The following is a 23,179-nucleotide window of genomic DNA, read 5'->3' as shown; positions in this document are numbered from 1 at the left end:
AGGAAAGATCTAAAATAGACCCCCTAACACCACAATTTAAAGAACTAGAGAAGCAAGAGCAAACAAATTCAAAAACCAGCGGAAGGCAAGAAATAAGATCAGAGCAGAACTGAAGGAGACAGAGACACAAAAAACCCTTCAAAAAATCAATGAATCCAGGAGCTGGCTTTTTGAAGAGATCAACAAAATTGATAGACTGCTAGCAAGACTAATAAAGAAGAAAAGAGAGAAGAATCAAATAGACACAATAAAAAATGATAAAAGGGATATCACCACCAATCCCACAGAAATACAAACTATCATCAGAGAATACTATAAACACCTCTATGCAAATAAACTAGAACGTCTAGAAGAAATGGATAAATTCCTGGACACATACACCCTCCCAAGACGAAACCAGGAAGAAATTGAATCCCTGAATAGGCCAATAACTGGCTCTGAAATTGAGGCAATAATTAAGAGCCTACCAACCAAAGAAAGTCCAGGACCAGATGGATTCCCAGTCGAATTCTACCAGAGGTACAAAGAAGAGCTGGTACCATTCCTTCTGAAACTATTCCAATCAATAGAAAAAGACAGGCCAGCATCATCCTGATACCATAGCCAGGCAGAGACACAATGGAAAAAAGAGAATTTTAGACCAATATCCCTGATGAACATCGAGGTGAAAATCCTCAATAAAATACTGGCAAACCAAATCCAGCAGCACACCAAACAGCTTATCCACCAAGATCAAGTTGGCTTCATCCCTGGGATGCAAGGCTGGTTCAACATATGCAAATCAATAAGCATAATCCATCACATAAATAGAACCAAGGTCAAAAACCACAATTAGTAGAGCAGATAAGGCTTTTGACGAAATTCAACAGCCCTTCATGCTAAAAACTCTCAATAAACTAGGTATTGATGGAACATATCTCAAAATAATAAGAACTATTTATGACAAACTCACAGCCAATATCATACTGAATAGGCAAAAACTGGAAGCATTCCCTTTGAAAACCGGCACAAGACAGGGATGCCCTCTCTCACCACTCCTATTCAACATAGTGTTGGAAGTTCTGGCCAGGGCAGTCAGGCAAGAGAAAGAAATAAGGATATTCAGTCAGGAAAAGAGGAAGTCAAATTGTCCCTGTTTGCAGATGACACGATTGTATATTTAGAAAACCCCATCATCTCAGCCCAAAATCTCCTTAAGCTGATAAGCTACTTCAGCAAAGTCTCAGGATACCAAATCAATGTGCAAAAATCACAAGCATTCCTATACACCAATCACAGAGAAACAGAGAGCCAAATCATGAGTGAACTCCCCTTCATAATAGCTTCAAAGAGAATAAAATACCTAGGAATACAACTAAAAATGTATGTGAAGGACCCCTTCAAGGAGAACTACAAACCACTGCTCCATGAAATAAAAGAAGACACAAACAAATGGAAGAACATTCCATGCTCATGGATAGGAAGAATCTATATCATGAAAATGGCCATACTGCGCAAGGTAATTTATGGATTCAATGCCATCCCCATCAAGCTACCAGTGACTTTCTTCACAAAATTGGTAAAAACTACTTTAAAGTCCATGTGGAACTAAAAAAGAGCCTGCATTGCCAAGACAATCCTAAGCCAAAAGAACAAAGCTGGTGGCATCACGCTACCTGACTTCAAACTACACTACAAGGCTTCAGTAACCAAAACAGCATGGGTACCAAAACAGAGATATAGACCAATGGAACAGAACAGAGGCCTCAGAAATAACACCACACATCTACAACCATCTGATCTTTAGCAAACCTGACAAAAACAAGAAATGGGGAAAGGATTCCCTAGTTAATAAATGGTGCTGGGAAAACTGTCTAGCCATATGTAGAAAGCTGAAACTAGATCCCTTCCTTTCCCTTTATACAAAAATCAATTCAAGATAGATTAAAGACTTAAATGTAAGACATAAAACCTTAAAAACCCTAGAAGAAAACCTAGGCAATATCATTCAGGACATAGGCATAAGCAAGGACTTCATGTCTAAAACACCAAAGGCAATGGCAACAAAAGCCAAAATAGACAAATGGGATCTAATTAAGCTAAAAAGCTTCTGCATGGCAAAAGAAACTACCATCAGAGTGAACAGGCAACCTACAGAATGGGAGAAAATTTTTGCAATCTACTCGTCTGACAAAGGGCTAATATCCAGAACCTACAAAGAACTTAAACAAACTTACAAGAAAAAAATCAACCCGATAAAAATGTGGGCAAAGGATATGAACAGACATTTCTCAAAAGAAAACATTTATGCACCCAACAGACACATGAAAAAAATGCTCATCATCACTGGTCATCAGAGAAATGCAAATCAAAACCACAATGAGATACCATCTCACGTCAGTTAAAATGGTGATCATTAAAAAAATCAGGAAACAACAGGTGCTGGAGAGGATATGGAGAAATAGGAATGCTTTTACACTGTTGGTGGGATTGTAAACTAGTTCAACCATTGTGGAAGACAGTGTGGTGATTCCTCAAGGATCTAGAACTAGAAATACCATTTGACCCAGCAATCCCATTACTGGGTATATATACCCAAAGGATTATAAATCATGCTACTATAAAGACACATGCACACGTATGTTTATTGTGGCACTATTCACAATAGGAAAGACTTGGAACCAACCCAAATGTGCATCAATGATAGACTGGATTAAGAAAATGTGGCACATACATGCCATGGAATACTATGCAGCCATAAAAAAGGATGAGTTTGTGTCCTTTGTAGGGACACGGGTGAAGCTAGAAACCATAATTCTGAGGAAACTATCTCAAGGACAGAAAAACCAAACACTGCATGTTCTCACTCATAGGTGGGAACTGAACAATGAGAACACTTGGACACAGGGTGGGGAACATCACTCACTGGGGCCTGTCATGGGGTGGGGGTTGGGGGAGGGATAGCTCTAGGAGAAATACCTAATGTAAATGACTAGTTGATGGGTGCAGCATACCAACATGGCACATGTATACCTATGTAACAAACCTGCATGTTGTGGGCATGTACCCTAGAACTTAAAATATATATATATATATGAAAAAAAAGAATATATAACAATAAAAAAGAGAACTGCTGATGCCTCTTTATATTTTCAGATAGTCATTTATAATATTTCTCAGCTTAGAAATGTGTCATTTAAATACTATTTTCAAATTATCTTTCCTCATAACGAACAATTTAAAAACACGGAGTCTGCTCCACTGTTTATTAGCTACATAAGTTTTCAGAACTTCATTGTTAGGGTTTAGAAAAGTAGCAACACACATAAGCACCTGTTCCAATTCACAGCAAACTTTATTTTGTTTAGCTCATGTCAGAGTCAAGAATGATAATGATTGCACCTCCGAATAAGGCACTGGTGTGGGTTTGGAGACTCAGAGGAATACTCTTCTGCCTCATCTCTGGGCCAGTACCAACTGGAAGAAGGACCAAAGGAGGAGACAGAGCACAGTTGAAAGCAATCTCCATGGTGATATTTCTTCTTGGCACTGTCTGTCTCTTTCAGATTTCTTCTGAATACTTTAGCAGATGCAAAGATGGAGACCTGGGCCTTGTAGCATAACCTTTCTAGCCTGTGATTTGACCACAGCTTTAAGTGATGGGTAAGACAGAATGGGAAGGAGGTAAGGCAGGAAATGGCTGTGGCTGAGGCAGGATGCATTTTTTTTTAAAATTAACCAGTGAATTTACAATAAATCATCTTGTAGCTTATTTCTTGAAGATATAAGGGATTACGGGAAACAGAAGAAGAAAGGGTGCTAAATTGAAAACAAAATGAGGAAATTAAGATAATAGCAGAAATCGCACAAGCCTAATTATAAATTCTAGAGAGAGGGTAATTTACTGAATGCTATCTGGTGGCGATGGCAACCTCTTAATTATTTCCCCAGTTTCTGTTCTCCTAAGCATATTTTGCTTCCACAATTAGTATTATGGAATGGCTAAGAATTCAGGAGTGTATAAGCAAATCCTGGATTTTAGAGGGGTGGGGCTAAAAAGACTGTGTAAACAAGTATGGAAGGAATCTGGGGTGTGGAGAGAGTAGCAGAAACCTATGGAAGAAAAATACCTGCTTCCTTGCTTCATGCTTTGTTGGCTGTTCTGTGCCGAGTAATACATAAAGCTGGTATCTGTAACTGTCTGCACATTACTCACATGACCATAGGGCCTCAACGGCACTGGGAGAAGAGGGCTTGTACTAATATTGCTCCCTCATGTCGGACTCCTCAAGAGAAGTCCTAGGACTGTTCTGTCCCTTGTAGTCTCTCTTCGAGGATCATTGTTCTCTGCACCACTTTGTAGGTTTATAAATATGTTCTGACCAACATACCACCCTGTAGGTTTGTAACTATGTTCTGACCAACATCTGAGAAGTACTGTGGGTAGGTGGGCCAGGGCTCATGATTTGAGAGAGTCTGGGAATTTGTACTCATTGGGTAAGGCCTAAAGATACTGGTGCTTAGTAACATTTTTCCCCTTTAAAGCCATAGATATTACCAGTGGCAGAATCAGACTCATACACTTTTCCACTGACACTGCATTTTGTATAGTAATGGGAGACATCCAGTGCTGATATGCTAACCTGAGAATCTACTACTGAAGCTCATGGAACAAAGCAGGTGTCATTGGGCTAACAGAAAGATACCATTTACTCTTAAACAACTCAGATAAAGTTAGTAATCTTGTGCTGACAGTGTCCCCCAGGGAGAAATCCCCTGTATATTTAAATGCATTAAAGCTTGTTTTGTTTCATTTTAAGGGATAACACCCTCCTCTTTAGTGATAAAACAGTTGTTTTGATATAAATTGGAAATTCTGTAAGAGTAGGCAATCGGCTCCTGCTGGTGAGACTGGGACATGCTTTTAGGCAGAGGTGGCCTTATAAGCTGCTCAGCTCTTCCTGTTTCAACTGTCTGTCTGCTCCTCATAGGATTCAAAGGCCTGTTTGCACACCTTAATTTCCTATGACTGTCTTTAAAGGTAACACTTTTTTTTGTCTTGGTGTTTATAAATTGATGACAAAAGTTAAATACTTCTGCCAAAGGATCTGAGGTAGGAAAGGGTAAAGTAAAAGGGAGTGGGATGAAGGCAGCTGCAGAGTCAGAGAGACCCGGCAAATGAAAAGTACCCGAGGAACGAGTCTCAGGTAATGTCTAAAATGATCTTTGGAGAAAGCCCACAGCTACTTCTCTCATCAGCGAGAGTTTCATGTTCCATCTGGGCCAGATATGTGGATGAGGCATGAGGAAGGATGTACAGGTGCACTTCATTTTATTGTACCTCACTTCATTGCAGTTTGTGGATGACGTGCTTTCTACAAATAGAAGAAACCCTGCATCAAGCAAGTCTGTTGGTGCCATTTTCCCAACAACACGTGTTCACTTTTTGTGTCTGTGTCACTTTTTGACAATTCTCACAGTATTTCAAACATTTTCATTATTGTCTGTCCTGATGATTTAGGATCAGTGATCTATGATGTCCCTATTGTAATTGTTTTGGGGTGCCACAAACTGCACTTTATAAGAAGATGAACTTAATTGATCATTGTGTGTTCTGACTGCTCCACCATGCAGCTGTTCCCTTGTCTCTCAACCTTGCCTCAGGCTTCCCTATTCCCTGACACAACAATATTGAATTGCAGCCATAAAAAAGGATGAGTTTGTGTCCTTTGTAGGGACATGGATGCAGCTGGAAACCATCATTCTCAGCAAACTATCGCAAGAACAGAAAACCAAACACTGCATGTTCTCACTCATAGGTGGGAACTGAACAATGAGATCACTTGAACTCGGGAAGGGGAACATCATACACCGGGGCCTATCATGGGGAGGGGGGAGGGGGAAGGTATTGCATTGGGAGTTATACCTGATGTAAATGACGAGTTGATGGGTGCTGATGAGTTGATGGTTGCAGCACACCAACATGGCACAAGTATACATATGTAACAAACCTGCACGTTATGCACATGTACCCTAGAACTTAAAGTATAATAATAATAATAAAAAAAAAACCTTACAGTGGCCTCTAAGTGTTCAAATGAAAGGCAGAGTCGCACACTTCTCACCTTAAACCAAAAGCTATACACGATTAAGTTTAGTGGGGAAGGTATGTGAAAAGCTGAGATAGACCAAAAGCTAGACCTCTTGCACCAAACAATTGGCCAAATTTGAATGCCAAAGTAAAGTCATTGAAGGAAATTAAAAGTGCTACTCTAGTGAATACATGAATGATAAGAAAGCTAAACAGCCTTACTGTTGATATAAGGAAAGTTTTATGGGTCTGGATAGAAGATTAAGCCAGCCACAACTTTCCCTTAAGCCACAGTCTAATTCAGAGCAAAGACCCCACAATTTTATATAGGCGGACAGAGGTGAGGAAGCTGCAAGAAATAAGTTTGAAGCTAGCAGATGTTGGTTCATGAGGTTTAAGGAAATTACTTGTCCCCATTACATAAAAGTGGAAGGTGAAGCAGCAAGTGCTGATGGAGAAGCTGCAGCAAGTCATCCAGAGGATCTAGTTAAGATCACTGATGAAGATGGCTACAATGAACAACAGATTTTCGATGGAGACAAAACAGACTTTTGTAGGAAGATTATACATTCAGGACTTTCATTGCTTGAGTGGAGAGGTCAATGCCTGGCTCCAAAGCTTCAATGGGCAGGCCGACTCTCTCATTAGGGGCTGATGCAGCTGATGACTAAGTTGAAGTCAATGCTCACTTACCATTCCAAAAAACCCTAGCGCTTTTAAGAATTATGTTAAATCTATTCTTCCTGTGCTCTATAAATGGAACAATAAAGCCTGATGACATCACATCTGTTTACAGTATGGCTTACTGAATATTTTAAGCCCACTGTTGATACCTACTGTTTAGAAAAAAATATTCCTTTCAAGGTATTACTGCTCATTGACAATGCATTTGTTCACCCAAATCTCTTATGGAGGTGTACAAGGAGATTTCATGCCTGCTAATACAACATCCCTTCTGCAGCCCATGGATCAAGGATAATTTTGACTTTTGAGCCTTATTATTTAAGAAATACATTTTGTAAGGCTATAGTTACCATAAATAGTTCCTCTGATGGACCTGGGCAAAGTAAATTGAAAACTTTCTGGGAAGGATTCACCATTCTAGATGCCATTAACAACATTCATGATTTATGAGAGGAGATAAAAATATTAATATTAACGAGTTTGGAAGAAGTTGATTCCAACCCTCATAGATGACTTGGAGGGGTTCAAGACTTCATTGGAGGGAATCACTACAGATATGGTGGAGGTAGCAAGAGAAGTAGAATTAGAAGTGGAGGCCAGGTGTTTTAGCTCATGCCTGTAATCCTAGCAATTTGGGAGGCCAAGGTGGGAGGATCACTTGAAACTAGGAGTTTGAAACCACACTGGGCAACACAGTGAGATCCTGTCTTTACAAAAAATAATTAATCAGGCATGGTGGTGTGTGCCTATAGTACCAGCTGCTTGGAAGGCTGAGGTGTGAGCATCACTTGAACCCAGGAGTTCAAGGCTGCAGTGAGCTATGATCACATGACTGTACTCAAGCCTGGGTGACAGAGTGAGACCCTGTCTCTAACAACAAAAAAGAATGTAGGCTGAAGATGTGACTGAATTACTGCAATCTCATGATAAAACTTGAATGGATGAGGAGTTGCTTCTTATGGATGAGCAAATAAACTGATTTCTTGAGATGAAAACTACACTATGAGAATGAAAAGGCATAAGAATGATACAATGGACTTTGGGGACTTCGGGAAAGGGTGGGAGGGGGTGAGGAATAAAAGACTACACACTGGGCACAGTGTACACTGCTCAGGTGATGGCACCAAAATCTCAGAAATCACGACTACGGAACCTATCCATGTAACCAAACACTACCTGACCCCCCAAAACCTATTGAAATAAAAAATAAATAAAATCTCCTTCTTCATCTTAAAAAAAAAAAAGAAACTACTTTTGGTGAAGATGCTGTGAACATTATTGAAATGACAACAAAGGATTTAGAATAATTAAATAAACTTGATAAAACAGCCGCAGGGTTTGAGAAGATCGATTCCAAGTTTGAAGGAAGTTCTACTACACTTAAAATCCTATCAAACAGCATCACACATGCTACACAGAAACATTTTGTGAGAGGAAGAGTCATTCTATGTGACAAATGTCATTGTTATTTTATTTTAGGAAATTGCTACAGCCACCCCAGCCTTCAGCAATCACCATCTTGACCAATCAGCAGCCATCAATACTGAGGCAAGTCCCTCCACCAGCAGAAAGATTATGACTCACTGAAGGCTCAGAGGATTGTTAGCATCTTTTGGCAATAAAGTATTTTTAAATTAAAGCATATACATTGTTTCCTAGACATAATGCTATTGCACATGTAATAGACTACAGTGTAGTATAAACATAACTTTTATATGCACTGAGAAACCAAAAAATTCATGTGGCTCTTTTTATAGTTACATTTGCTTTATTGCAGTGGCTGGCATTGAACTTGCAGTATCTCTGAGGTGTGCCTGTAGTATCTATAAAGGGGTTAGAAGGGTACTCAGCATACAGTAAGTGATCAGCAAGTGTCAGCCAGTAGTAGTGGTGTCAGCAATAGTGATGGTAATGGTAATACTCTTGATGTCAGTCTCAGGATCATGGTTTGGTCTCCTTAAGCTCATGTATTATATAATTTCACATCATAGGTGTTCAGATACATAAATAGAACTGAAGGCTCTAAAGGGAGAGACAGAGGTGGCAGACTTGGAAAACACTTACCTCATGTTACCTATACACTGCAGACAGCCTCACCTTCCAATTCCAAGAAAGGACTGTGCCTTACTGGCAGATACGAAAGTTCTCAGTTGCTGTTGATTTGTGGTTCAGCAGCTCCTCCTCTGCCTATGTATCTGAAAACACTTCCCTCCTAAGTCTTCAAAAAAGGCAAAATCATAAACTTCTGCTACAAAACATCCCTTCCTTCAGGCAGGGATCAATGTGGGGACAGACATTGGGCCTGACCCAGTTTATCTTTTATCTGGACCGTCAGATAGATGATGGGTGATGAAGGCAGCCAGGGACACCAGCACTAGGGCCTTATCTAGACTGTGATATCTGAGAGTGGTTTTCATTTAATCAGGTACAATAAGGCCACTACTGAGGAATAGTGATTAATATTCTGTGTGAGACTAATGCCTCCAAAACCCTCCCAAGAGAATTGACATTGTACCTGTCATCCAGGCTCCTAGTCTCACAGGCAGTAAGTAAGTCTGCTACCTGTCAGGCTGGGAACCTCTGCAAATTTTGGAGACCTCACAAAAAAGTAAAATTCACCTACATTTATAAGAACTGCATGTAAAATCTATTGGAAAAAGTGTCTTTGTCTTGGTTTTCTACATTTGTGATAGAAAACAAATAATAGAACTTTTCAAGATTGTAATTCAAGATTCATTTTGAAAATTTCCAAACAGAAGTTCATTCTTTGGCATTGGTAGTTATTTAACACTGTTAGGCTCTGGATTTCCTGAGCAAGCTTAGGAAGGCCTATCTGGCTAATTAAAACTCTTGCTGTATATTTGTAAATAACCAAGCCATACATAATAATGGTGTTGAGGGATCAAGAATCATTGTTGGAGATTATGTATGATTACAAGGTAGTAAATGACATTAAAATGATCCAACATATGGAAATAAGCAAAATAGATTAATGGGTATTCTTTCTGTGTGATTCGAGGCTTGGCTGATGTCTAAGATACTACAACTCTGTTGAGAGGTAACTTGCAATTTTGCTTATAGAAAAGTAAATAATTTTTTTGTCTGGCAGAACATATACCCCAAAATTACATTTTATGACTGATATGGTTTGGGTCTATGTCCCTGCCCAAATTTCATGCCAAATTGTAATCCCCAATGTTGGAGGTGGGGCCTGGTAGGAGGTGATTGGGTCATGGGGGTGGTCCTTCAGGAACGGTTTGGCACCATCCCTTGATGCAGTTCTTGTGATAGTGGGTAAGTTCTGACGAGATCTGGCTGTTTAAAAGTGTGTAGCACTGCCACCTTCCACTCTTGCTCCTGCTCCAGCCATATAAGACATGCATACTTCCCCTTTTCCTTCCAACATATTGAAAGTTTCCTGAGGTCTTCCAAGAAGCCATCATGCTTCCTGCACAGCCCATGGAACTGTGAGCCAATTACACCTCTTTTCTTTTTAAATTACCCAGTTGCAGGAATTTCTTTATAGGAGCACAAGAACAGACTAATACAATGACCATCTTAGGAACAGTCATTAAATGGGCACACGGGAAACCTTATCCCCTTACAAATGTCCTTTGAACTAATTATAATATCTTACTGGTTTCCTCATTAATCAATAAGTTAAGTAAAATCTTTTACATGTATGTATTTTAAATTTGCATGAAAATCATGACCTTGCTTTTTTTTTTCTTTTAATTTTACTTTAACAGGAAACACAGAAATATCACAAGCAAAGCCTCAAGGGTGGGACTATGAGACACAGAGAAGATTAACCAACTTGAGGAGGGATCTGCTGCTGTCTGAATGTTTGTGTATCCTCTTCCAAATTAATGTATTGAAACCTAATCCCCAAGTGATGGTATTAAGAGGTAGGGCCTTTGGAAGGTACTTAGTTCATCATGGTGGAGCCCTCATGAATGGAGTTAGTGCCGTTAGAATAGGCTGGAGAGAGACCCTTCACCCCTTCCACCATGTGGGGACACAGCAAAAAGGCACCATCTGTGAATCAGGAAACAGGCCATCACCAGATAACAAACCTGTCAGTACTTTGATCTTGGATTTCTCAGCCTCCAGAACTGTGAGAAACAAATTTCTGTTGCTTATAAATTACTCATTCTACAGTATTTTGTTATAGCAGTCCATACAAACTAAGATGGGATCATTAAAAGCATTTACTGAGTACCTGTGACATTTCAGAAACTGCCTTTATACCTCTGTCTCCTTTAGCCATGTGAAATAGGTATTAACAGGAACTGTGATTGGAATTTTAGGTAAGCAGAGCTCCACTGAAACATTGTGTTAAATTGCCTCTCAAGGAGAGGAATAGAGGAAGATTTGGCCCAGAAAGAAAGATTGAAACACTGCAACAATAGCTGAATTCCAGGCTTAGCAATAAGGATGCTAAATCTTATGCAGTAAGAGCTTTCCAACTACCATGACATGGACTGTCTGCGTAGGCTTCACCAATTCATTGCAACGGGGACTGGAAAGGGAGAGATCTAGAGTGTTTCACTCTTAAAATGCGTACACTGTCCTTTTTTTTAACAACCAATTTTCTATCACAATTTAGAATTGTATCCACTAAAAGAAATGTTCAAGATCTAACCCCTAGTACCCTAATACTTGAGAATGTGACCTTATTTGGAAACAGTCTTTGTGATGTAATCAAGTTAAGATGAGGTTTTGGGGCAAGCTCTTCTAATGCAATGACTTTTATCCTCAGAAAATGAGTGAAATTTGAATAGGCACATGGGGAGAAAACCATGTAGCTGCGGAGGCAGAGATTGAAGGGACACATCTACAAGTCAAAGAGTAGCAAGGATTGCCAGAAACCACTAGAAGCCAGAAAGAGGCAAGGAAGGATCCTCCCCTAGAGTCTTCAGAGAGAGTGTGGCCTTGTTGACACCTTGTGGCCTCAAGAACTGTGAGACAATAATTTTTTCTTGTTTTAAGCTACCCAGTTTGTGGTAATTTTTTACAGCAGTCCTGGAAACTAATACAAACTTGATATTGGGAGGTACCAGTGACTGTTGCTTTATATAGCAAAAGAGTCTTTGTAGATGTGTAGATGTGATTAAATTAAGGCTTTCACAGTGAGGAGACTGGATTATCTAGATGAGTTTAAATCTGAACACAAAGATCTTTCTAAGAGGGAAACAAGAAAGTCAAAGAAGGAAGGCAATGTGAAGATGGCAGCAGAGATTGGTGCTATGCAGCCACAAGCCAAAGAACACTAGTAGCATAGAGATGCTGGAAGAGGCCAGGAACAGATTCCCCCATGGAGCCTCTAGAAGATGCCCTGCTAATTAACTTGATTTTATCCCCATAATGCTCATTTTGGACTTCTGACTTCCAGAACTGTAAGAGGAAAATTTTATGTTGTTTTATGCCACTACATTTTTGGTAATTTGTCATGATAGCAATAGCAAGCTGATACTCGAAGGTTACATAGTTAATTTGTGTAAGAGCTAGAACAGTACTATACCTTTCATCTCCTGTTATTATTTCTGCACTATCTTAATAAGTTAAGCTTTGCATTTATCTAGCATTGTGGCAGCAGAAAAAAAGCCCCGAGTTTTGTGCACACACACATATACACATACACACAAAATCAAAAACATAATATTCCTTTTTTATTTTTATTTTTAAACACAGTATTCTTTTTTATATATTTCAAGTGAATCATTTAATGTGAGTGAGGCTGAGTTAGATGTTACCATAAGTATTAACAGAAGAAAAAGGGAAAGTAAAGACATTTTCCCTCTACCATGAAAGGGTCTGATGCAAGATAAACTAGCCTGTTGCTTTAACAATAGCTCATTAAAAAGGCCAGAGAATCTGGGAGAAGATGTATTTGGAAGCACTATCCTCTGAAGGACCATTCCCAAGAGGACAGCAAAATACTGAAAAAATTAACCGACTCAAAAATTATATTGAGAGATCAAGAGAGTTAGTCACAGCTTAGAATAATTTCCAGAATAAATAACACTAGCTAGATTAGTAGTTCTGATGTTTCCTTGGAGTTGTCATAGCACTCTGTGTGAACCGAAGGGACTACAAACTGATGCCCCTTTGAACAGAGTGATTTTAAAATAATGGATTCTCCAGTGCGCCAACTGTGTTTTCAAGTATAATTCTGGTATTTGTCCCTAGCAATACAGAAGAAAAAGCAGCAAGGAGAAAGTGTCAAGTATATAGGACATAAAATGATTTGGCAGCCCTAGAATTCCCAATATGAGTCTTTTTCATCAGGAAAATCACAATCTGGCTCAGTCCAGGGTAACACTGGAGGCAATGACACTGATGGCTTGTTATAAGCAGGAGGCAACAGTGAAAGTATTGAATCCTGGCTATCTTCTTTCATCTGTTTGAAGAAAACATGGGACTATAAACTGCTTGCTGATGGCCTTTTCTCCAGATCTTGTTGCAAACACAGTGGTGAAAAGCTAAAGAAGGCAGGAGACGGTTTTTGAGGATGGTGTGTGTGATCGGTCACTATTTACTGTGTGAGTTCCACTGGAGATAAGCACACTTGCTCCAATCCCAGAGTCTACACCTGACCGGGAATCTTTCATTTTGGATTCTGATTGTGGGAAAATACTGATATCCAATGGGCTATAAGGGGGAACTTTCAGTTTCTGTAACAGCATCTGAGTTCTCTTCATATCCTGGAAAGGCACCTGCGTACTGGCTAATTCACATGTTGTAATCCCAACACTGTAAATATCTGACTTCACATTATACCCATGTAAATCCTGTCTCAGTAGTTCTGGACTCAGCCATGGTTGCACTGATGTGCTGAACTGTGGGAAATCATACACAGCCCTATGGCTCTGTCCATGCTTAACCAAACTATGCAGATGAGACAGGCCAGAGAGGGTCACTAGGCCATCAACAGAAATGAGGATATGGCTGGCTTTACTACTCCTATGAATACAGCCATATTGGTGCAGATAGTTCAGTCCTCTCACTGCTCCAAAGAGAATGTTTCTTATTAAAGTTTTACCCATTCCTTCAGGAAAATAGGCCCTCAAGAGTTGACTTGCTGAACCATAGGCCATAAATGGAGAAATAACTCAAAGCCAGCTGTCAACACTGAAAACTGTCCAATAAGTTGTAATATTGGGATGCCAGAAAAAGTGGGATAGAATCATGGCTTTCTGTAAAACTTTCAGACATTCTTCATTGCAGTTTTCCAGATTTGTAACTTTTATAGTTACCAGTGTTCCTGTAGGAGTATGCCGTGCAAGATGGACAGAAGTCAAGTTGTCAAATCCTCTTCCTATTTCTACTTGGAGCTCATAGTGAGAAATGTTGATGGAACATACTACTTCACTGGCTCTAGTGGATGGACCCGACCAGGAAAGGGTTGGCTCATCGACCAAGTATTGATGGATGCTGGTTTCAGGTTTGTGTTTTGGGTTTGAGTGATCCAACTTGTGTTCTTGAAGTGCAGAAACAATCCAAAGGAGACACCAAATCGCTTTAGTTCACAGAAAGTGACAAAAATCCAAATATTCCAAAGAAGGCTTTTGTTTCATCTTCCTTTCAAGATGCAGATACATCATACCTAGCGGCGACCACGGCCAGCGACTCCCTTCAGGCTGCCAGTGGTGCGGACCTGGGCAGGTGCCGGAGCCCGGATCATGGAGGGGCAAGGCGAGTGCTCTAGGCCCGCTCCTGGCATGGGGTGTTGGAGGGTGGCAAGGCCGCGACAGGGGCTATGGGCTTGGAACTCTAAACATAGTATTCTTATGGAGCCAACCGGAATATCTGGTCAACTGCGAGAGCTTTGGGAGCATGCCTCTCACCTCAAGAAACCTCCAGAGCAGATTGGAACCATCCACTGGGTAAATTTGGGAAAATCTATCTCTGCCTGAGACTGGAGTAGGAAGATGTGGGGTAGAGAGGAAGGTGGGGAAGGGATGTAGGATCTATTCCATGGGTGCATCTTTACTTGTTAGGTCATGCGTATTTTCAAACTTGGAAGAATTATATGAAAAGCAACTAGAGAAACTATGTGGTCAAGGGCAGATTATTTTTCCAGGCCTCACCTTCCTTTTTTTCCGTGGTTCCTAATGATTTAGACTCTGCCTTTGAGCCTCAGTGCTGTTAACTTTTGAATGAGTAACTTGAGGACTTCCTGAAAGACTACAATTAAAAACCCATATTACACAATCAGTAAGAACCCCCAGCTCTACGCTTGGAAACAGCAAGGTATATGCCTGTCTCCCTTCTTCCCCAAATCACCCCTCAGCCTCCCACTCCACCCAGGGAAGAGAATCAGATCCTGTGCCTTGTTTTCTAGGCAATATTTGGGTCGTTTAATAAGGCTTTTTTGCACCCATCACTATAACCTGAAGCAAAAATTGTAGCTTTGGAAATGGTGTTTACAGCAGGCCCATGGGCAAAAGGTTTCAACCAGCAAAATTGAAGCAATCACCAGATTATGGATCAGTATTTCTGTTTCTTTAAAGACAAACTTTTTTTTTTTTGTGGCTCCACCCAGTCTGAGCTTCCTGACTTAGAGGCTTTGGTGGGGGTGCAGGCACTTCTGCCTCACAGTCAAAGCAAAAGCAACAGCTCAAGCAGCCTCCTTGGAGAAAATCTGAAAATTCAACTTGTTCAAGAGAAGGTGAGCCTGGCTGAGAAGAGGGCCTGGGGCTATCAGGCTGTGAAGGGCAGTGAGGACAGGGTGTGTGGGTGGAGTGGACTCTGCCCTTAGGAGGGACAAGGCACTGTGCCAGCAGCACTGCAGAGAAGGGACTGTGGGAGGGGTGAGTAGGAAGGGGAGTGAGGAGATTTATTTGCACTTGAAAACTCAACTTGTTCAAGAGAAGATGAGCCTGGCTGAGAAGAGGGCTTGGTGCTATTGGGCTGTGAAGGGCAGTGAGGACAGGGTGTGTGGGTGGAGTGGACTCTGCCCTGAGGAGGGACAGGGCACTGTGCTAGCAGCACTGCATAGAAGGTGTTGTGGGAGGGGTGAGAAGGAAGGGCAGTGAGGAGATGTGTTTGCGGAGTCTATGCATCTCATATGTAACAGAACATGCGTGGCTGCATAGTGCACCCTCCACTCACTGGCTGTTGTGATAGACACAGAGTATTGCCTGATAACCTGCATAAGAAATTAAGGGCTCCTAAGGCAGATTTGTAGAGGTGACAGGCAATTTAGGGTCCACCTGTCTAAGTCCCTCTTCTTACTGAAAAAGAATCAGAATCCCAATTCAAGGGGTACCCAGAATCCTAACCCAGAATCCCAAATCCAAGAGGTACCCAGATCACTCATGGCAGAGGAACACTAGAATTCAGCCTGCTGAGTTTTTCCAGCATTAAGCAGAGACAAGCTGTGTCCCTAACAGTATAACTTGTGGGGCTGCTCCGCCATTCAATACAAAAAGAGTTGCTATAAAAGACCTTTATAGAAATCACTCTATGAAAGCCTAAGGACAACCCTGCAAGATTGGTTTTATTTTCCCTTTTTATAGCGGAGGGAACTAAATCTCAAGGAGCTTATGAAATTTTCTAGAACTGTTGGGTCTGGCCACAGTTTAGAACTGTCCACCTCTGTTGTAAATGCTTTTGTCACTTCTCAGCCTGTCTCTTAGCTGGAGGTCCTCTGGATCTCCAAGAACCACTTGAGAAAGTTTTAAAGTGATTTTTCTGACTGTCTCTCTCACGTTTGGCTTCTCAATATGGGAGAGATGGAAAAGTCCATGAGAAATGCAGAGCCCTCCTCACGGTTCCCTTATCACAGGCTGGCTCCCAGCTCACTTTTTTGCAGAAAGTGTGGATCATCTCCTTTGCCCTCCACTGATCTATCTCTGATGCCATGTCAATGAAAATTTAGAATCATGGCCTGAGAGTAACCAAGAACAGGCAGTAGAGTGCATGGTTAAGAGTGAGCATGGTAGAGTCAGACAGACTTTGAATCGAATGTCTTCTCTGCCCAATACCTATTAGCACAGTGACCAGAGGCATGTTTCCCAGAATTTTTGGGCCACACCAGCTTCTTCATTTAAAAAATTAGAATAATAAAATTAGTTTCACTGTAGAGTATTTTTGAAGAGTAAACGAGATATACAAAACATGTTTTATCAGGGTGTTCTGATATGCATTATATACTCGATAGTGGTTACACTATACATGGGTTCATTTTTTTATTTGAGGAAAATTTATACTTATTCAAAGGTAAAAATAATATAAGGAACTTCCTTGTACCTATACTACAATCTAACAGTTGTCAATTTATGCCAGTCTTGTTCAACTATCTGCTCCTATTCTCAACTCTATCACAGATTATTTTGAAGCAAATGTCAGACATTACATCATTTTATCAGTAAATATTTGCGTATGTGTCTCTGAAAGATAAAGACCATTTAAAAGGATTTCCACAATTTCATAAACAGGCTTCAAAAGACAATTATAAATTTCAATACTACCAGTTGTATTCAGATTTCCATGAAGATCTCATAATTTTTAAAATCATTTGAGGTAGGATCTAAGTAAAATTCATACATTACAATTGTTTGACATCTCTTAAGTTTCACTTAATGTTGTGTTAAATTTCTTTGTTTAAGGAAGGGAAGGTCTTTTGTCCAACAGAACTGGACAGTATTCATACTGCTGAATGCATCCTAACAATGTCATTTAACATTCACTTCTAGCTCTTGTGTTTTCTGTGAATTTATATTAATGGGGAGGTTGGATCAGATTAAAGTTTGACTTTGTTTTTTTAGTGGGAATACTTCATAGATACTATCCTAAACTTCCATTAGAAGGCACATAATATTTGAGTGTCTCTCTTTTTGTGATGTTAGCAGATGTTAATGATTGTCTAGAATGAATTTGTTTCATTAAGAGTTACCAAAAGATGATATTCTATCATTCTTTATTCATTTATTAGATGGAATAGTCCTATGCAAAGGAACTTTCATTCAGCGATTCTTTCACTTTTGTGAGATATAGTTAAAAGATGAGATGTATGAAAGACAAAATAAATGCTTCTTTCCCTTTAGTTGTCATTGTTCAGCATGATGAGTCACTTTCCTAGCATACTTCCAAGGGAGCAGTTAGCTTCTTTCAGGAACATGGTGTTGTTATAAACTACTGGATTTCAATATATTTGGTATATTTTAATCCATTGGAACAATCTTTATTAGTGATGCTTAAATTGTTCCATCTTTGTCCAGTTGGAACCTCTTTAAGATAGCTTCCAAGTTCTTCTGATAAAACTAAGTAATTTTTGATAACATCCCTGCTTTCTAGCATGAAAGATGTTATAGGCTAAACTTGTATGTTTACTGGCCCAGACCTGCAATCAGTACTTTTTCCTAGTAGTCCTAATTTATTTTGTGGGAAATGCCATTTGAAGATCACAATCTGGGTGTTAAGTGCACTCATTGCTACTTGGCTGACCATGGTTTATGCCTTTTAGATGGACTTCAAAACAGTACACACACATACACACACACACACACAGTGAAATTATTAATACTATATTTTCAAGCCTCTCAGGACAAATCTTTGTGTGGTTCATCCTTGACACAAAATACAATTAGGTTTATTTGTTCCATTTCTTTTAACTTTTACTGGTGTTTTAAAATATAATTGTTATTGTACAATTATGTAAACCATTGAAATGGTCTCAAGATCAAATTTGCAAAAACAAAGGATATTCAAAGAAGTCTAATGACCATTTTCTGTTCCTGTCCCTTGTACCTTGTTCCTCCCATCTTCATATAAATAATTCTTTCATTTGTTTAGTTTTCAAATGGTTCTGCCATTGCTTTTTCACATGCACATAAAAATTATTTATACATAAAACTAATATTCCTTCTTACTATATAAATGGTAGTAAAAGATACGTTATTTTCTTCACTTGGCTTTTTTCACTTAACAGTATATCCCAGAGATCTCTTCATACTGGTGTATCGATCTATTTCTCATTCCTTTTTGCAGTTGGATAGTACTTTTCTGTATGAATATACCTTAGTTTATTCAACTGGTCCCCACTGATGGCCATCTGATAGGGTTTTGATCTTCTGCTATTACTAATAGTACTGCATGAATAACCACATGCATATATCTTTCTGTATTTTTGTCAGTGCAGCGCTGGGATAAATCCTAAAATTGGGATTGATAATCAAAGAGTAAATGCATGTGTAATTTTCCAAGGTATTGCTACTTTCTCCTCTATAGGTGTTAGGTTGTTTTCCCCTTCACACTAGTCATGCAGGACATTACCTGTTTTCCCCATACCTTTACCACCAGATTATGCTGGGAAATGTGTGGATTTTTGCCATACCTATAGTTGAGAAAGAGTTATCTCTGAGAATTTTTTATTTTTTCTATGTTTTTAATTTATTCTTCTCTATTGTGAATGAACTTGGATATCTTTTTATGTATTCAAGGATAATTTGCATTTTTTCCTTGGCTGCGTATTTATATTTTGCCCAATTTTCTATCAAGTCATTGGTCTTTTGTTTCTTTACTTTTAGATATTCTTCGTACAATAGGAAAAGTAGCCGTCTTTGAGATAAATTGGAAAAAATGTTTTCCTAGTTTGATATTTGTGTTTTGTCTATAGTGTTGTATGGCTTACATAATTTTTTAGATTTTTGTGTAATCAAACTTACCAGTCTTTTCCTTATACTATTTTAAATCTTAGTTATTAACATCCTCTCCACTCCCAGGTTACAAGGAATTTACCTGTGTTTCTCTTATTATTTATATGGGATAGTTTTTTACATTTAAATTTCTGATCTATTTGGAATTTGTATGACATTTTAAGGATAAAATTGCATTAAATTATATGGTGGTATAGTTATTTCAGTGTTACTAATAAAAGTGTCCATCATCTTTCCCATTGGTATGAGGTGTTGCTTCACAGAATGTAAGTTAATGTAATTGAATTGAATATAAATGAATGTAAAATGAGCAATGGCCTATTTGTGAATTCTGTTTCTGTTTCATGGCCCGTCTCTGTTCACTCACCACTATCATACTGCTTTAATTATAGAGATTATAATGTTTAATTGTCTGGTAGAGCTAATCTTTCCCTGTTCTTCTTTTCCTTGATTGTCTAGGCTAACTTGCACTTTCCTTCATCCAAATGAACTTTATAATCAACTATTTTAGTTCCAGAAAAAAAATAAAGATGACAAAATTAAAAAATTATATTTATATAAAATCATGTTAAAGAAATATATATTTTTTCTGTTCTACAAACTACTTTAAACACGAATCCGTGTTAAATTTGGCCAAATATCTTTCCTGCATCTAGCTAATTTTCTTCTTAACCTATTAATGGGATGTGTTGTAACAATCAGCATTCTCATATTTGACCCACCATAGTATTTCTGAAATAAATCACACTTAATCACAGTCTATTATTTATTAGAGTCTAATAATTTATTTAGGATTTTTATATTAATATTCACAAATGAGACACATCTGTAGTTTTCTTTATTGATGAAATATTTGTCAGCCTTTGGAATCAATATACTTGCTTCATAGAAAAAAATGTAACTTTTTCCTTCTTTTTATATGGCCAGGAGCAGTTTTAGGTAGCTTTGAGATGATCAGATCTTAAAAGGTTTAATAGAATCCCCCTGTGAAACCATCTATACCTGGTACTACTTTGTGGGGAAACTCTTTAACTGCTTTCTCTATTATTTCTTCCATATTAATCGGACTATTTCATCCTTCTGTCTTTACTGGGATTAATATGGATAATAGGATGTTACAAATTTTCAGGAAGAAAGAGAAAGCAGAAAAGAAGGTTGGGAATGGATCCCACTTACCAAAACCGGCTTTTTTTTCCTATCTTCCCCTCTTTAAGGTCTTGTACGTGCCTAAGTTCCAGAGCCTCCTGACGTGAGCATGGCTGAGAGTGAGGACCCCTCTCTGAGGATCGTTCTGGTAGGGAAAACTGGAAGTGGGAAAAGTGGAACAGCGAACACCATCCTTGGAAAGAAAATCTTTGAGTCTAGAATTGCTGCCCAAGCTGTTACCAAGACCTGTCAAAAAGCATCCCGGGAATGGCAGGGGAGACACCTTCTTGTTGTTGACACTCCAGGGCTCTTTGACACCAAGGAGAGGCTGGAAACCACCTGTAGGGAAATCAGCCGCTGCGTCATCTCCTCCTGCCCAGGGCCCCATGCTATTGTCCTGGTTCTGCAGCTGGGCCGCTACACAGAGGAAGAGCAGAAAACTGTTGCATTGATCAAGGCTGTCTTTGGGAAGCCAGCCATGAAGCACATGGTCATCTTGTTCACTCGCAAAGAAGAGTTGGAGGGCCAGAGCTTGAGTGACTTCATAGCAGATGCGGATGTGAACCTAAAAAGCATCGTCCAGGAGTGCGGGAACCGCTGCTGTGCCTTTAGCAACAGCAGCCAAACCAGTGAGGCAGAGAAGGAAGGTCAAGTGCAGGAGCTGGTGGAGCTGATAGAGAAAATGGTGCAGTGCAACAAAGGGGCCTACTTTTCTGACGCCATATACAAGGACACAGAGGAAAGGCTGAAACAACGGGAAGAGATTTTGAGGAAAATCTACATTGATCAATTAAGTGAAGAAATTAAACTAGTAAAAGAGGATGAGCATAAATCAGAGGCAGAAAAGGAGGAAAAAATAAAATTATTAAAAATAAAATGTGATGAAAAAATAAAAAATATAAGGGAAGAAGCTGAAAAAAATATATTTGCAGATGTTTTAAATAGGATTTTGAAGATGATTTCAAAAATATGGCATTTCTTTTGGTAGTAATGGAAGTTTTATTCTTCTTAATTTACTATGATTTGTTAATGTGATGAATTGTATTTTGCAAGATAGTTACAGAAATACCTACCTCCCTTTAGCTTTATTAAGGTATAATTGATAAATAAAAATTAAATGTTTAATGTGTATAATGTGATTTTTAATATATATGTGTATATATACACATATACATTGTGAAATAATTAAATCAAGGTAATTAACACATCTAGCACCTCTCAGTTACTATTTTCTTTGGTATGGTGAGAACATTTAAGGTCTACTCTCTTAGCAGATTGCAAAAATGCAATACAGTATTATTAAGTATAGTTGTCATGCTGTATGTTAGATCTCCAGAGGTTATTCATCCTGCATAACTAAAGTTTTGTACCCTTTGACGAACATTTCCCCATTTCCCCCAACACCCAGCCCCTGGCAACCAACATTCTATTCTTTGCTTCTGTGCATTCTACTTTATCAAATTCCACATGGAAGTGAGATCAAGCAGTGCTTGTCTTTCTGTGCTTAGCTTACTTTACTTAGCATACTGTCCTCTGGGTTCATTGATATTGTTGCAAATGACGCGATTTACTTCTTTTTCAAGGTTGAATAATGTTCCATTGTTAATGGAATGTTAATAGTGCACCACATTTTCTTTATCCATTCATCTGTCCATGGACGCACTTGAGTTATTTCTATATCTTGGCTATTGTGAATAATGTTGCAGTGAGCCTGGGAGTGCAGATATTTCTATAATAATGCTCATTGCAGCATTATTCACAATGGATAAAGATACATTTCAGTGGAATATATATATATATAATATACATATATATTATATATATATAGTTGTTTATAAGCCACCTAGTTCATGATATTTTTATAGCAGCCCGAATGGGCTAATACCTAAAGGAAATTAAATATATCTTTATCCACTAGAATATATATATTCAGTGGAATATATATTCAGGGGTCTCTCTTCAGCCTCTTTTATGAGGGCATTAATTTCATTTCTGGAGGCTCTGACCCGATGACCTAATCACTTCCCTAGGGCCTACCTCCTTATACTATCCCATTGGGAGTGAGGATTTCAACATATGAATTTTGGGGGGATGTAATAATTTAGACCATAACATTCTGTTCCTGGCTCCCCAAAATGTATGCCCTTATCACATGCAAAATACATTACTTTCATCGCAGTAGCCTCAACAATCTTGTTTCAGGATCAATTTTCACATGTAACTCCAAAGTCTCATCTAATTATCATCTAAATCAGATATGGGTGAGACTTAAGGTATAATTCATTCTGAGGCAAATTGCTTTCCAGTTGTGAATCAGTGAAATCAAGTAAATTATGAGCCTCAAACATATGATGGTGGGACAGGCATAAGATACACATTCTCATTCTGAAAGGGAAAAATAAAAATGAATAAAGGAGTGACAGTTACCACGCAAGTCCAAAACCCTGTGACTCAAGAATAATCTTTTTTGGTTTGATGCTCTCAAGGCCCACTGATATGGAGGTCCTGCCTTTTGGACCCTTTTTGGTAGTAGTCCAGCTTCCAAAGCTTTGCCTGTCCCCACAGCTTTGCTGAGCTCAGCACACACCACACCAGAGCCTGCCAGAGCAGCACC

At 39.0% G+C, this 23,179-nt stretch overlaps 2 protein-coding genes and 1 pseudogene across 2 annotated transcripts in view; 1 reads left to right on the top strand and 2 right to left on the bottom strand.

Moving 5' to 3' along the window:
- The window catches only part of RARRES2 (retinoic acid receptor responder 2), a 647,965-nt gene that overhangs the window by 203,332 nt on the left and 421,454 nt on the right, over positions 1-23,179 (bottom strand). The gene's annotated exons all lie outside the window — the stretch shown is intronic.
- On the bottom strand, positions 12,946-14,744 carry LOC126950781 (STE20-related kinase adapter protein beta-like; annotated as a pseudogene).
- On the top strand, positions 15,304-21,776 carry GIMAP7 (GTPase, IMAP family member 7). The gene is made up of 2 exons (XM_050785913.1): positions 15,304-15,428; positions 20,634-21,776. The coding sequence occupies exon 2, from the start codon at positions 20,675-20,677 to the stop codon at positions 21,551-21,553; it is 879 nt and encodes a 292-aa protein (XP_050641870.1). The 5' UTR covers positions 15,304-15,428; positions 20,634-20,674; the 3' UTR covers positions 21,554-21,776.

This window comes from Macaca thibetana, chromosome 3 (genome assembly GCF_024542745.1).
Source record: "Macaca thibetana thibetana isolate TM-01 chromosome 3, ASM2454274v1, whole genome shotgun sequence".
Taxonomy (NCBI): domain Eukaryota; kingdom Metazoa; phylum Chordata; class Mammalia; order Primates; family Cercopithecidae; genus Macaca; species Macaca thibetana.
Note: the sequence above shows the minus strand (reverse complement) of the source record. Positions and strands in the feature narration are given on the sequence as shown.

Coding starts and splice junctions, on each gene's coding strand:
- GIMAP7 (XM_050785913.1), top strand. CDS start 20,675: ATGGCTGAGAGTGAGGACCCCTCTCTGAGGATCGTTCTGGTAGGGAAA.